This window comes from Vidua chalybeata, chromosome Z, assembly GCF_026979565.1.
Source record: "Vidua chalybeata isolate OUT-0048 chromosome Z, bVidCha1 merged haplotype, whole genome shotgun sequence".
Lineage (NCBI taxonomy): Eukaryota > Metazoa > Chordata > Aves > Passeriformes > Viduidae > Vidua > Vidua chalybeata.
This window is the reverse complement of record NC_071570.1, coordinates 70,611,794-70,626,200: the sequence shown is the minus strand read 5'-3', so window position 1 is coordinate 70,626,200 and position 14,407 is coordinate 70,611,794. Positions and strand designations below refer to the sequence as shown.

The 14,407-nt window shown below is 36.7% G+C and overlaps 1 protein-coding gene across 6 annotated transcripts in view; it reads right to left on the bottom strand.

The window, feature by feature from the left end:
- Window positions 1–14,407, bottom strand: part of FER (FER tyrosine kinase) — a 163,286-nt gene that overhangs the window by 121,790 nt on the left and 27,089 nt on the right. For all 6 annotated transcript variants that reach the window (XM_053968882.1, XM_053968883.1, XM_053968885.1 and 3 more), the window contains exon 4: window positions 12,430–12,529. In XM_053968882.1, the coding sequence (XP_053824857.1) occupies window positions 12,430–12,529 (100 nt within the window). The remainder of the gene's footprint in view (window positions 1–12,429; window positions 12,530–14,407) is intronic.

The window sequence follows — 14,407 nt, the reverse complement described above, 5'->3', positions numbered from 1 at the left end:
CTGCAGGTGGATCTCTGCATTCCCTGTGGACCCATGGGCTGCAGGGGCACAGCTGCTTCAGCATGGTCTCACCACAGCCTGCAGAGGAATCTTGGCTCTGGTGCCTGGAGCAGCTCCTCCCTGTCCTTCTCCACTGACCTTGGTGTCTCCATGTTGTTTTCTCTCCTCCTTTTCTCTGGGTAGAAAAAACTGTGTCCCCTTTGTTTTGATTTTCCTCTTAAATATGTCATCACAGAGGTGTTACCAACTTCTCTAACTGGCCCAGCTTTCGCCAGCAGCATGTTCATCTTCAGAGCCTTCAGGGATTAGCTCTGCTGGACACAGTGGAAGCTTTTGGCAGTTTCTCACAGAAGCCACCTCTGTGGAGCCCCCACTACCAAAAACCAGGGCATGCAAAACCAACACAGAAACCTTGAGAGGTACTGATTAAAACAACAGTAAATTATAGAGTGAATATTTAGAGAGGTGCACATGGGTAAAGAACTATTCTGGTTTAGTAATCCAAATGCACATAGAAATGAGATCTTGGGGTCAGTACAGCAAGATTGATGAAAATATAAACTCAGTGTCCAGCAGCTGCTGAACACAACATTATTTAGCAAAGAAATTGACTGGGTTGTTATGCTACTAATTAAATCCACTTAAAAGTATGCAATTTGTTGACCTCAAGGAGGATATATCTGACATAAAAAGGTTTAGAAAAGGGTAATACCATCAGAAAGGTAGGAAACAAGACAAATACAGATAAAATTACTACAGTGAAGGGTCCTGAAGCACTAGGAGTCTGAGGACGAACATGTAAGAAGAGACACAGTTAACAGACCTGCACAACCTCTTTCAATGCAAAAACCATACATTATATGGCATTATATGGAAAGAGTAAAATCAAAGATCTTCTTCAATGAACATGCAACTAACCTATGTATTCTAAAAAAAGCTTACATGGTTTAACAGTGAAGGGACAAGTGTGTGCAAAAAAAAAAAAAAAAAAAAAAAAAAAAAAAAAAAAAAAAAAAAAAAAAAAAAGAAAGAAAGAAAGAAAAAAATCCTGAAGAGCTACTAAGAACTAGGACAGCACTTCTGACTCAGGAACTCCCTAGGTAACAAATTACATGAAGCCAAAGCACGTTTTTATCACTTTGTACTCTCCTATGGCTCTCTAGAAACTTGCTACTTCACACCACTGTCAGCTACATTTCAAACACAGATTAATAAAAATTAAAAGGATATTATGTCTTTCATTTAATTGAAAACAATCCAACTGCTGACCTGATTTTGCATATGGAAGGTATAGATTTCTTACACTACAATTTATCTGAGGTACTCTGTACAACAAAGACAAAGCACATCTCCAGAGCTGTCACCAGAGAAGAATTTTTCAAGTAGGTATGAATTAAACAATCCACTTTAAAAATTTCTGCGGCACTGTTTTGGAAAGATAACATTCACAAGTCTATCTTAAACTTTAGCCAGACATAGCAGATTTTGTCTTTGGCAAACTATCTAAACTCATGTTTCATGAGGAGACCAATTTTTTTTATTTTCCCCCCAAAAAAGCCCACGCTATTTATTTCTAAATGAAATGTAGACTATTTATAAGGGGAAAAATAATCCAACACATCAGAATAATATCCCAGAAGTTAAATACCCCCAAATATGCATGTCTGACACCAGCACAACAATGTAACAGGATGGTGTAAAATCCTATTTTCACATCAGCCTTTGGAACTAAATTTCTCCTGTATATCTTGTATGTATATAATGTATATACATTATTCCTGACCAGAAAACCTCAACTAATTTCAGAGTATCATACAGAAGTATCATATGGACTTTTTTTCTAAATACAGAAGGCTACAGAGTCAATCTGGTCATCTTCAGGGTAAAACATAAAGACCATAAGGTCTTTCTGGAGAAGGAAAGGTATGTGGAGCATGTGGAAATACTGGAAGGTGACTGAAGAAAATTTGGAAGGGAAGGGAACAGGTCATGTACAGGTCATGTACAGTTACAGAATGAAGACTGGATGAAAAAGGAGAGGACAAAGCTGTTGGAAGTCAAGGCTGAAATGTTTTGCTTGCCAGTCTATAGTGAGACACATCTTTCAGGGAAGCCAGAAGACCCAGGCAAAGTTTCTTGGGGTATTCTGTGTTTGACTATTCCTACTCAAGCATGCCCTAGATCAAATAATCTAAAATCATCTCCATATGTTGTAGTTTAAGACCTAAGAGTTGTCTATGCATGTGTTTAAAATATATTCCTTATCAATTTTTCAGCTTATGAAGTATTAGCACATCTGAAATCATACCACGTACCATCAGTATGGGCTTGTGACCTGTGAACTGCAACAAACCACCTTCAACAGCTAAACTAAACTGAAAATTTACAGTAAAATTATCAAATCCACATAACTCGCAATTTAGTAATACTATATCTCTTTCAGAAACCACATTAGCATCTAAACTATCTGATTTTCCCATCTGTTTTAAGGACTAAATACCTTTGCTACACATTACTTCTCAGCAGAACACCTCAACTAATTGTGACATAAATCAAATTATCATATTCACTCAACTTTAAAATAGAGCCTTGGATCTATATTTAATTCAGGGAACACAGTTACAGTATTATTTTCATATTGTAATTTATTTTTAAAGTAGCAAAATGCAGTGAAGCAACATATACAGTTGTTCTACATATCAATTAGCGCACAGGAAAATATCCAATTTTTTTTATCTCTACAATGAACTTCATAAATAGATCTAATTATAATTCTGCTGCCATCAACTGTTGACAAAATGGTTTAATGTTAATAGAAACTGATGGGTATACAATATGTCACACCATAAACTGTACTGTGAAGCTTGCAAAATTCAATTATGAAAGTTTTATATTTACAAAGAAAAGGCTGGCTTTTTCACTCATGCTGGAGTCTAGTATTTCAATTTCTAATAGAAACTCATTTAAGATTTTACTGCATACAGTACAACACAGCCATCCAGGAAAAGAATGTTTTAGTCTATTTTCAATTAAAAGGCAGATTTGCTAATCCGAAGTTCTTGCACTCATAATTATTAGACTCTTTTTGCCTAATAATCACCTACAATAGAAGAAAAATAGTGGATGGGACAATAAACTGAGAAAAATTTCAGCTCATAATGTTTACTTCATCTTTCTGTAAATCACCATCAATGTACAGTGCAAATGCCTCAGGGAAGCTGACCTTAAGGAAATAAACACTGCAGATAGAGAAAGTTTTCACACATATTTTGGCTTTAAAAGAAATAATTATGCCAATGAGCTCAGGTTTTTCCCCTCTTTCCCAGGTTTTCCAACTTCCAGTTAGACATTCGCCATTCCGAAGTGATGACAAAGTATTCATAAAAGAGGCAAGAGAGATCATTATAAAGGCTTAGCTCACAACAGACAAACTAAATTTCTAGATTTATAGCTCCTGGTATTGAAACATGACCTTTGGCTTCAGCACACAATAAATCCCATCCCATGTAGATATGAAGCAATGTATTGTAGCCAATGACACAATATTACACAAGGCCAGCTTCTGACAAATAATTTCATTTATTTTCAAAAGGAGCCAATGACACATTGTGTGTCACAACATATGGTTACATCCCTCCAACAGAAACACAGTGAGAAACCTTAAACATGCTAAAACTGTGGAAATAGACAAACAAAATGAAAAACAGAAGGACAAGGTGAGTAAACAAATAACAAGAAAGAAGGAAGTCTTTATACATAAATAAAACTGTGGCTAACGATCCACAGAAACTGAGTACTAAAACATATGCCAGGAACATAACCATCTCTTGTAGTTCAGGGATTGCAAAAACCAAATCAATCCAAATTTCTGGGTATAGGTAAGCACAGGGAAGAGCAGCAGAGGCAAAGTCATGAGACATGTGGACAGCAATGACACTGCCAGGGGAAATCTGGACAGTACCAAAAGTGACTACAGAGCCCTAGGGGCAGACATGAAAAGTACAAGGGACCAGGCTGTGTCCTCCTTAATCCTGCCAGTGAAGTGAAAGGGTGCAAGGAGAGCACTGACAATACAAGCTGGTAAGTAGCACCAGAACCAGGGTCAGCCACAGGGGTCTGGATTCTACAACCATGGGATCCTTTTTGCAGACCACCATCTGCTTGTAAGATAGGAAGCCCCTTCCTAAGCACGGTAAAAGTATTTTTGTCCGTAAGATGACTGACCTGATTAGGAAGGCTGTAAACTAGGAACTACACAGGATGGAGAGGGTGACCAATAGTCCTGAAGAAGGAGACTGCTAAGGAAAGGGCACGGTAAGATGGGAAGGGATCAATCACAAAGAAAACAAAAGAGCAGGTGCAGGTGGGCAAGAAGGTCCCTGCAAAGCACCAGTGTGAGAAGTTCCACAAATCCTCTCCAGGACCTCAGCATGCTGGGATGACATGCCTGTGTATTACTGTATGCAGTGTGGGCAATAAGAGTGGTGAGTTGGGCGTCTGTGCGCAGCTGTAGGGGCAAGATATTGTCAGGATCACAGAGGCAGGACTGGAGCTATGCAATGGAGAGTTCAGATTCCTGGGGAAAAGCAGTCCAGGAAGTCAAGAAGAGGGAGTTGTACTTCACATGAGAGAGCAGCTGGAGTGCATGGAGCACTGCCTCAGGATGGATGAGGAGTGACAGAGAAGGAGCAACCTTAGGGTTTAGGATTATGGAAGGAACAGGCAAGGTCCCACAGAACCCTGAGCAGCTTGGTTCCAGAGTTGTTGCAATTTTCTGGATTAAAATCTCACTAAGTATCACAGTATTTGATTTCAGATTTTTTTTACATGAAAAAGAGAGGAGAATCAGAGCTTTTGCTATTTTTTTTCTTTTTTTTTTTTTTCCTAAGGAAGCAACAATCCTCCCCTGAGTAAGTATGCAACTCTTGAGCATATAATAATTTTTAAGATAGAAAAAACTTTTCTTCTTCAGTTTGATTTAGAAACTGTTATTTTTGTAAATCCCACCACTAAACTATAAAGCTGTCAATGCATATAGTGATCTACAGCACACTTCCCATTGTTTATAACTGCAGTTTTTCAGTAATTTTCCAGAACTGCATTTGTTTTTCCATCTACACATTTTTTTAGCATTTTCAACCACAAAGACAATTTCTGAGTATTTTGCTGTCTTTACATTTGTTTATCAATACCAAAACTCCAATACACTCTTCCTTATTTATTTCAACTTTGGAGATACACCTTTTCACAGAGCATTATTTAATTGAGCCTGGAAAAGAACACTCCATTACATTATTTGCTTTCATTATGGTACTGAACACATTCTTTACACTCATGAATGAGATGGCCATGGCTTTCAAATAGCTCTTTTTCTATAAACATAATTCTTCAATACAATAAAATATTTTTACATTAGAGAATCATAAAACTTGACTCAGCTGCTCCGCAGACTTAAACTGGAGCAAATACTAGTGGGACATGGTCTTTATCTCAATTGAATTTTATTATGGACTAAGCACTTAAATTACAGCAAATAATTTAAAAGCCTAGATATGATGGGGGAAAAAACCCTACTTTTATATATCAAACCAATGTAATTATGTATATTTATGTTAACTGATTCCCAATACAGTACATTACACAACTTACAGTTAGTTCTTGAGAAAAAAAATCATTGCACCCTGCTTTTGGAGGCAATCTTCTAACTTCTCCAGTTCTATTTCCTCATAGTTTGTTCAATTTCCCAGATTTTCATTTTGCAAGAAGAAAGACAGAGGTTGTAGAAATCGCTCTGTAATTGATTACTCTATATTACTCTATATTACTCTTAATTTGGGTCAGGAAGGTCCTGAAATCAGTTATCTCCTTAAATTCCGTATTTCATACTATAATGCTAGAAACATCTAAATATCATAGGTGATTATGAAAATTACTTCCTCATACAATAGTTCTTACTGATGCCAAAAAAAACCACCAGTGACATGACTTTTGAATCATTTGGACACCCATAATGAGCCCAGCTTCACTTCCCTTGGAGTGAAGAATATTCCAGTTGGAAGGGACCTAAAAGAATCATGAAATTAAGTTGCCTAATCAACTCAGGGCTAGCAAAAAACTAAAGCATGTTTTGGAGGACATTGCCCAAATGCCTGCTAAACACTGACAGGCTTAGGGCATTACCCACCTCTCTGGGAAGCCTGGTCCAATGTTCAAACACTCTCTCAATGAATGTTTCCTAACATCAAGTCTGAACATCCCCTGGCACTGCTGTGAGCCCTTCCCATGTGTCCTGTCACTGGATCCCAGGGAGAAGAGATCCCCTCTCCTCTTCCCCTCCCCAGGAAGCTGCAGACAGCAGTGAGGTCACTCCTCAGCCTCCTTTTTTCCAAAATGGACAAACCCCAACTCCTCAGCAGCCCATCACAGGACAGCCCTTCCACCAGTTCCACTGCCCTCCTCTGGGTGCACCCCAGTGCCTTCACATCCCTCCTGAAGTGTGAGGCCCAGAACCACTCTCAGTGCTCCAGGTGAGGCCTCACCAACACTAAATACAGAAGACAATCCCCTCTGGTTGATTCTCTGGTTGTTCTGTGTTTGATGCACCCCAGGTGACACCTGTCACCTGCTGACAATGCAGAGCCTGCCATTTACCAGCATCCCAGGACCCCTTCTGCAGGGCTGCTCTCCAGCCACTCCACCCCCAATTTAGACTTTTAAGTATTCCTATCTACAAAGCAATTTTTATGCAAACTAAACTGGGACAATTTTTATGCTGCCACTAAACTAGGACAGCTTTAACTGTTAGTGTGCTCTGGAAGCACACTCAGAAATTTAGTGGGTGACCAGCCTTATCATCACTTTGCCAATCAAGAGATTCAAACACAGTCATCTCAATTAACACAGGTTTTACAAGACCAAAATCACAAAGACAGACAGAAACAAGATAGCATCTTTATCTTCAATCTCAAAGGTCCTTTCCCTTTTATGTCTTGCAAGATTGTTACATTAATGTGTTTCTTCAACAAATAAAATCACTTATTCCTTTCCCCTCTCAACCAGTTTCTGAGAAGAGGATAGGTTTCTCCCAATTATTATTCAACAAATTAATGATTGAAAAGAATGAATAGTTTAATAAAGGGGAAAAAAACCCCAAAACTATTTGTGTATAATTAGAGTTCGAATTTACAGAATACCACATCTAAACTTCTGAGTTAAGAATTAGTTCACCAAAGTTACCAGCCTAATCTTAAGTAAAATAGCATAAAAACAGCAAAAATGAATGTTCTATCTTTTGAACTGCTGTCAGATACTGTCAGGGCAAGCTATTAAGCACCTCTAGCCAGTTCTCTGTCCTGTGCCTGCTGGTCTGTGAGGAGAGCACATCCTGCATGTCTGTGTGTAGAGGAAACAGTATGTCCAAGCCAGTCTCACACTCCATAAGAAGTCACTAAAATCTCTTTTCACTCCCTTGGGTTTCCTGCTCTAGGAGCTTTATTTTGTACAGAAGAAACAACCCTACCCCTTCCAAGGAAAAGCACTGGTATTATATATGTGTTGAAACACTTGCAGTAGAGCATTAATTTTAAATCTATGCAGGATGCTGGCCTCTGTGAGCAAGACAGACCAGTTCAGCCAGTGTTACTTGTTTTGTCTTAACAATATGAGAGTTTCAATCAAAACTAAGCTTAAACAAAAAACTTACTAGGAGTTTCCCTCATTGCAGCAACAACTACAGGCAACATATGCCACCAGTTGTACAATAACAATTTTAAAGGCATCTCACAATGCACCAGTCACCTAGCAAGTATTTTCTGACCACTTGGCTATTACAGAGAATAGTAGGACAATAATTTGATTTAATGAAAGCTTTTTTAACAGCTCCCTTATTTATCATAGATGTGATCTTATGCTGCTGTGAAGCTTCAGTATGTACCACATACATACTGATAAAGTCACATCAGTTCTGAAGTATTAAATCACCTGAGTTGCAGGGAAAACATTCTTACAGCAGAAGCAATGTGGTATAATGTGGTAGGTGTATACTTAATATTTCCAAGCTCCTCTAAATCACAATGTTGTCAGGGAACACAAGCCTAGAGGAACCTGGTGAAGTACTTTTTATGCTGCTGTAGCAGCATAAAATGAAATTATGATATTAAATACTTCGAATCCATGTATTTTTCCTTTACTGTTTATTTCAGATCCACTGTGTCACATAAGAGCACTGCAAAATATTTTCTACATTCAATCAGTAATGAACCAGGAATAAGACTACAATAAACATCTGTAATTAATGAATTTACACAAATACTGTAATTTTTTCCAATGAGTATGTTGTATTAAAATTCAGTATGAACCTCCCAAAGCTACACTAGCTCTGTTCCAACTTGCAATTTTTACTGATATATGAGCAACTCTTTCACACTTCAACATCTAACGCCAAAATTAGCTAAAACAGATGCTAAATTTTATTGAAGCATTTCAACTTTTTAAAAAACCTGTCATGAACTGAGTATATTATTGTTGTTTCATGTTACCATTATTTCCTTATTTATATAGAAGTAAGTAATGCTTAATAAAAAGATCCAAGGATGAAAATATTTGAAACCCCCACAGACACACTGAACTATACTTAGAGATGCACAATCCTGCAGAAACAAAAATAATTGTGCAAACAGCAAACTTAAGTGGAAGCAGTTACTGGTCCAACCAAATGAGATTCAAAATGTAATGAAATGATTTGATACTTACAGTTGTCCTACAGTCCCCATTTTGTATTCTTAATACATTATTCATTAAATTATTTCAGAAGATTTATGACTTCTTAAGTGAAACCATGTTTTTTCCATCTGGCACAAATTTTGGCTTGATGTGTTTTTCTACAGCAGCAACATCACATTCTAATCACCTTGTTACTCAGCATCACTGATTAGCACAGCCCTGTAAATTCAGACTCGTATACACTCTGAGACTGTTACTTTGGACTGCTGTTGTTAAATGTTTACTCTGGTTTTTGTCAGTATCACACATCCAGTATGTTTTGCAGGGCTGTCCATTTCATTATAAAAAAATAACATTTTTTTGCTCTTGTCTTATCTTTTGCTCCAAAGAACCCTGCATGCTCTATGACTCCAATGCCCCAGTTCTGCAAAGGAACATGCTCTGCATTCCCACTACACATACTTGGTGGAGTTTTTTTAACAAAGCTTTCTAATCCAGAAGAGACTATTGCATCCATCTGTCCACAGAGTCCCGAAAACTGAAGCATGACTCATTAAAGAGGCACTGGACTAGTTCAGCTTGCTGACTTCATCCTCTCTCTGCCTGTTATCTCTTACCATACATTCAAAAACATAAGAATGAATGTCTGGGGAAAAAAGGGCAGTAAACTATCATGCAAATGACTAACATCAACCAGACTGCCTGACACCTGGAGCCTCCATGCACAAGAAAAACCAACCAGACTGCATTTGTGATTCCTATGGTAATCACTGGTCCAGAAAGGAGCACCTATGCATGACTTGGGCAAGGGCTAGAACAAACAAAATAAATCAGTCGTTTCTGATTAAGCCATCAGGCAGACACTGGTGGCCATAACAAGGCAGTGCAACCCAGCCCAAGGTGGAAGTGACAGCCAAGTCTCAGTGGTGCTCCCTCTGCAACACAACTGTCCCACTGCTTCCCTTGGTGCACAAGCAGAAGCAGTGCTTGCAGAGGGTTCTCCAGAACAGCTTCTGGGACACAATCTCACTTTCATCTTCCTCCAGTCTGGACAGCACGAAGTCTTCCATAATGAAGCTCCTGCATTCCTTCAGAAACCAGCTCCCTTTTCTCCACTAAAAAACTATCAAAAAATTCCCACCACATACTTTACCCATTGCACAAACACTAACAAAACCTGTAACTAACTAATATCATTATTCAGTCCTTAACACTTACTGATCTTTCCAATGGTCCTCCTAGTGTTTTCACCAAAAAAATGAAAACACATGTAACCCTGCATTAGGGTGTCATTGATTCAAAGTGACTCCCCATTTCACTGGTGCAAAGCAGCACACACAGAAATTCAAGTTTACCTGGGACTACTTCCTGATTCCAGACAATCATAACATCACTTTCCATTGTACAAACTTTGCCAGCCTTTACCCTTATCAGTTAATATCCTCTACCATGTGTGTTTAGCCCAGAGCTTAATATCACTTTTAATAACTCAACTAGAAAACTGGGAAGCACTTCTCTTCACAAGCTGAAGAAATCAATTTTAGCAGCTCTAATAGCAGCTCTAATAAACCTACTCTCTCACCAGAAAGTGGCTTTGCTATTCTAAAACAAAGCAGAAAAAGTTACTAAATTTCAAAATCACTACTCTTGCAAAACAGAGACGCTTGTCAGACCACTTTGTGTGATCTTCATTCTTTTCCTGGGAACCAGCTTGTACAGGTGCTAGACGAATTTACACGCAACCCCCAGGGCAAAGCTAAAATTCTATGTCCTAAGAGGCAGTTTTCCCGTTTGGCTCCAGAGAGGCAAGGCCAGTCACTGCTTTACAGACTTGGACAGTCCTTACAGAGGAACAGACTCTGTTTAAAACAATATTTAACATAAATGAACCTGGAAGGGCTATTTTAACACATTACTTGCAAGAGCTGGTGTCAAAAGATTTTGATTTTTTTGTTTAACAAAATGGCTTTCAGCTTATTTTCCATACTTGGTTATGCCCTCCCACTGTTCTGGTAAGCACTGTTTCTTCTCTTGTTTTCAGTAATTCTTGAAATCCTGAAAAACTGAAACAGTCTGTACATTAACAAAAGTAATGTATCTTAATAGCACATAAACTGAATAAGCTTAGCTTACTGAATAAAGAATACCCTGGAATAACGAAGCATTGTAATTTTAAGACTTCCCTAACTTTTCACTTCACCAGCAAACCAGTTTGAGAACTTAAAAGCTCAGAAATACCACAAATTAGAAAAATTCAAGTGGCTCAGCTGCCCTGCAGCTGATAAACAATTGTAGTAGCTCATCAAATGCACAAGTATTTGTAAACAGGAACAGGGCCTGGGATGCAGCAGGAGAGAAGCAATTTTGCAACTTTTGGGAGAAAAGCATTTTCATGGGCATCAGTGTTTATCAAAGCAAGATTTTAGCAGAAATGAAATTAAGTATCAATTATAATAAGACTAACATTAGATAAAAGTTTGAAAGAGATGGTCAAAGAAAACCACAGGAGATAATTGTCTTAAAAACAATTTATATTTGCTGTCTATCTGAAAAAACATTAATTCAGTTAAATAAAACCACATCAAAACATCACAGCTGCTGACAGACAAAACACTCCTTTATTCCAGTGGGAAAGTTTGGTGTTTCAGGAATAGAGAATGACCGGATTATTAACAGGAAGAGAGGATAAAACAGGCTAAAAATAACATACTAAGATACGAACATCTTATTATATTTTCCATTATATATACTACATATTCTGATGTTAAATAGTTACTTAAGAATAAACTAAGTTAAATTAAATTAAGTTATATACAGAAAATATGGAACTAGATCAAATTAACATCAAAGTATGCATTTTTATTTTTAAGTGTTTTTGAACTTCAGTAAAAGAACAGTAGAAGTTCAACAGTGCTAAGCGCAACTTCTTATCCCCTGCTGTTTTGTCCAAATTTAAGACAAATCTGGAAAGAAACAATCTCTCCTCACCGAGAGCTACTATAATTATACTACAACAGAACCAAGAACATTTACTGTCATTTAGACGCTCATACAAAACCTTAGGATGGATCTTGGAATTACACTTACATACTGCCATTCAATACACACTGCCAGTCAATTTTCACTAAAGGAAGAAAAGAAAATCTAAGGAGAATACATAAGAACAACTATTAGCACAATATTGCAATACATAATAGAACAATGGCTCTCTTATCTCATCATTCAAGAACAATTCAACAGGAATCAAAATCCATGCGGATTGAACACATCACTCCCTAAAAAAAAATCTCGGTGTGCAAATGACTTATTTTGCTCTTTCGGATTAGGCTGACAAAGGTCTGACGTGTTACACTGACAAAAACTGATACTGATGCCACTGTAGCAAAAATAATAATTCACAGGCAAGTAGGCTGCAGCTACAACACAGGTGAGACCAGAGTACATTTGAACAATTTTAGATTTCAGAAACATCCACTGAAGGAATAACACAAGAACTTAAAAGAAAGAATCACCATTTATATTTAATGAATTTTTAAGAGATTATACCAAGCATACATGATGACAATTACTTAAGACACTAAATTAGCTTTTATATTGTAATCATATAGCTCAAAATAAAAAAAAATTAAAATTACCTTGTTTCATTGTAAGTATTTTAGCAGGTTTGAAAAAGATACTAATAAATATACAAAATGAAGTCAATCATACCTTTAGCCACAGCTTCTTTATACTTTTCTTTGGCAGAATTTACTTCTTTTATTAGTTGTCTGTAGCTAGATTTAAGTTTCTCTAGTTCTGTCTTTGTGACCTTTAAGAAAAGAGGAATATAAAAAGCATTAAAAATACTTATTCTTGACACATTAAAAAAACATAGCATTAGTAAAACAGAATTAACAGAATTTATTATCAAAGATAAGGATGCTACACTTTCCACTGGTTTGAGAAAATCTTAACAGGATATTATATGGTGCAAATTACATGGTGCAAAATCAAAATCAATAAATGCATGGAATTAAGTAAGAAACCTAAGACACAAATCCCCATTCACATCAATATAATTAAAAATATAGTTAGAAAATCCAGCTAATAATCAACAATATTCCATTCCAATTACAAGGCCAAAAAAAAATTTGCTTAACAAATCATACTGGCTTAAAATGTCCTATGCATAGGAAGGAATTTATTTTGCACCCAAAAAAACCCAGTATTTTTAGACATTACACTTCATACAAATGACTAAGGAACAGCAACTTGACATGAAATAATCTTATCAATTGTAAAACTGAAACCCTTAAAAAGGAATACCAAACCAATAACCAAAAAAACCCGAACAAAAACCCAACTACAGAAGCAACCAACCAAATAGGAAACCTCTACCATGAAACTGAGCACTGAACATAACATTTTTGGTCACAAAATTAAAATAAATTTTTCTCTTCTACCCCCATCATTCATTCAGTGTGTGACAAAACTAGTGCACTGTTCAGAAATAATCCCAAATCATGAACTTGCAAACAAAATTCAGTAACAAACCAGCCATCACAATACCAAAAAAAACCTTTATCTATTGTAAAGAAAAACAAAAAATTCTGACCCAAAAAAAAAAGAAAAAAGATCCAACAGAATAACCAACTTCAATAGGAAAATCATGGAAGATAAATTATTGACTACTTTTAACGGAAGTGCTCCTCTAAGTGAACATGCAGAAAAAGAAGTTCATTGTACTGAAAAATTGTTCCTCTGGCAGCTGGCAGGAAGAAATCTGCAGTTTACGATTTTCCCTTTTTTTCATGAGGCAAGGCCCAGATAACACTACTTTCACCAACATGTGAAAACTTAATGAAATTCCTTAAAGATCCAACAAAGTGAGGTCTACAGTTTCTGGTTTTGGGCCAACTGTGCAATATTTAATTTGAAGGCAGAACCTTTTCTCCACATCAATCACATATACTCATCTCATATATCTACACTCTGTAAATTATACACATCTGCTGTTATTATACACCAATAGAGGCAAGATAGGAGAAATAACTTTATGACAAATTTGTATTTAAAGACAACATCACAAATGGAGAAAAAGATGCAATTAGGAAGTAGTCATCACAATTAAGACCTAAATAACAAGAACAGCTTCTCTTATAGAAAACCAAAAAATAAATCAGGGCACTAGCATTAGGAAACCTTTATAATAACTACATTATGATTCTTAGATTGTGTTTTTCCAACAGACAAAACCAACACCAAGAGCATGTCTGTTCCCAAAGAACACTTAAGGAATTAAGATGGTCAAGGATAACTTTAAACTCCGTTTTTATTTCAAAAGGTCTTACCCACCTAATTAGCACAGTACTCGACTTTTTTCCCCTCAAATTTCATTAAGAAAGAAAATTATTAAACATCTTAATGGAAACCGGAATAAATCAACAATATACAAGTCCTATTACATTTGTGCAAAAGCCATGTTATTTCACTATCCTTAAGAATCTCCCCTGTAAGATTCCTTATTGTAGAGGTGTCTAGAATAAGAAAGGATTACATACATGCATTTCACCTAAACACATTTTTATGCCATGTTATCCTAAAAATAGGAGCTGCACAGACACTGATGTTCACAACCTTTGCATACTGTCCTGAGATATAACTGGCATTTTACCTCTGTGCATAACAAAAGCAGAAATAATACCAC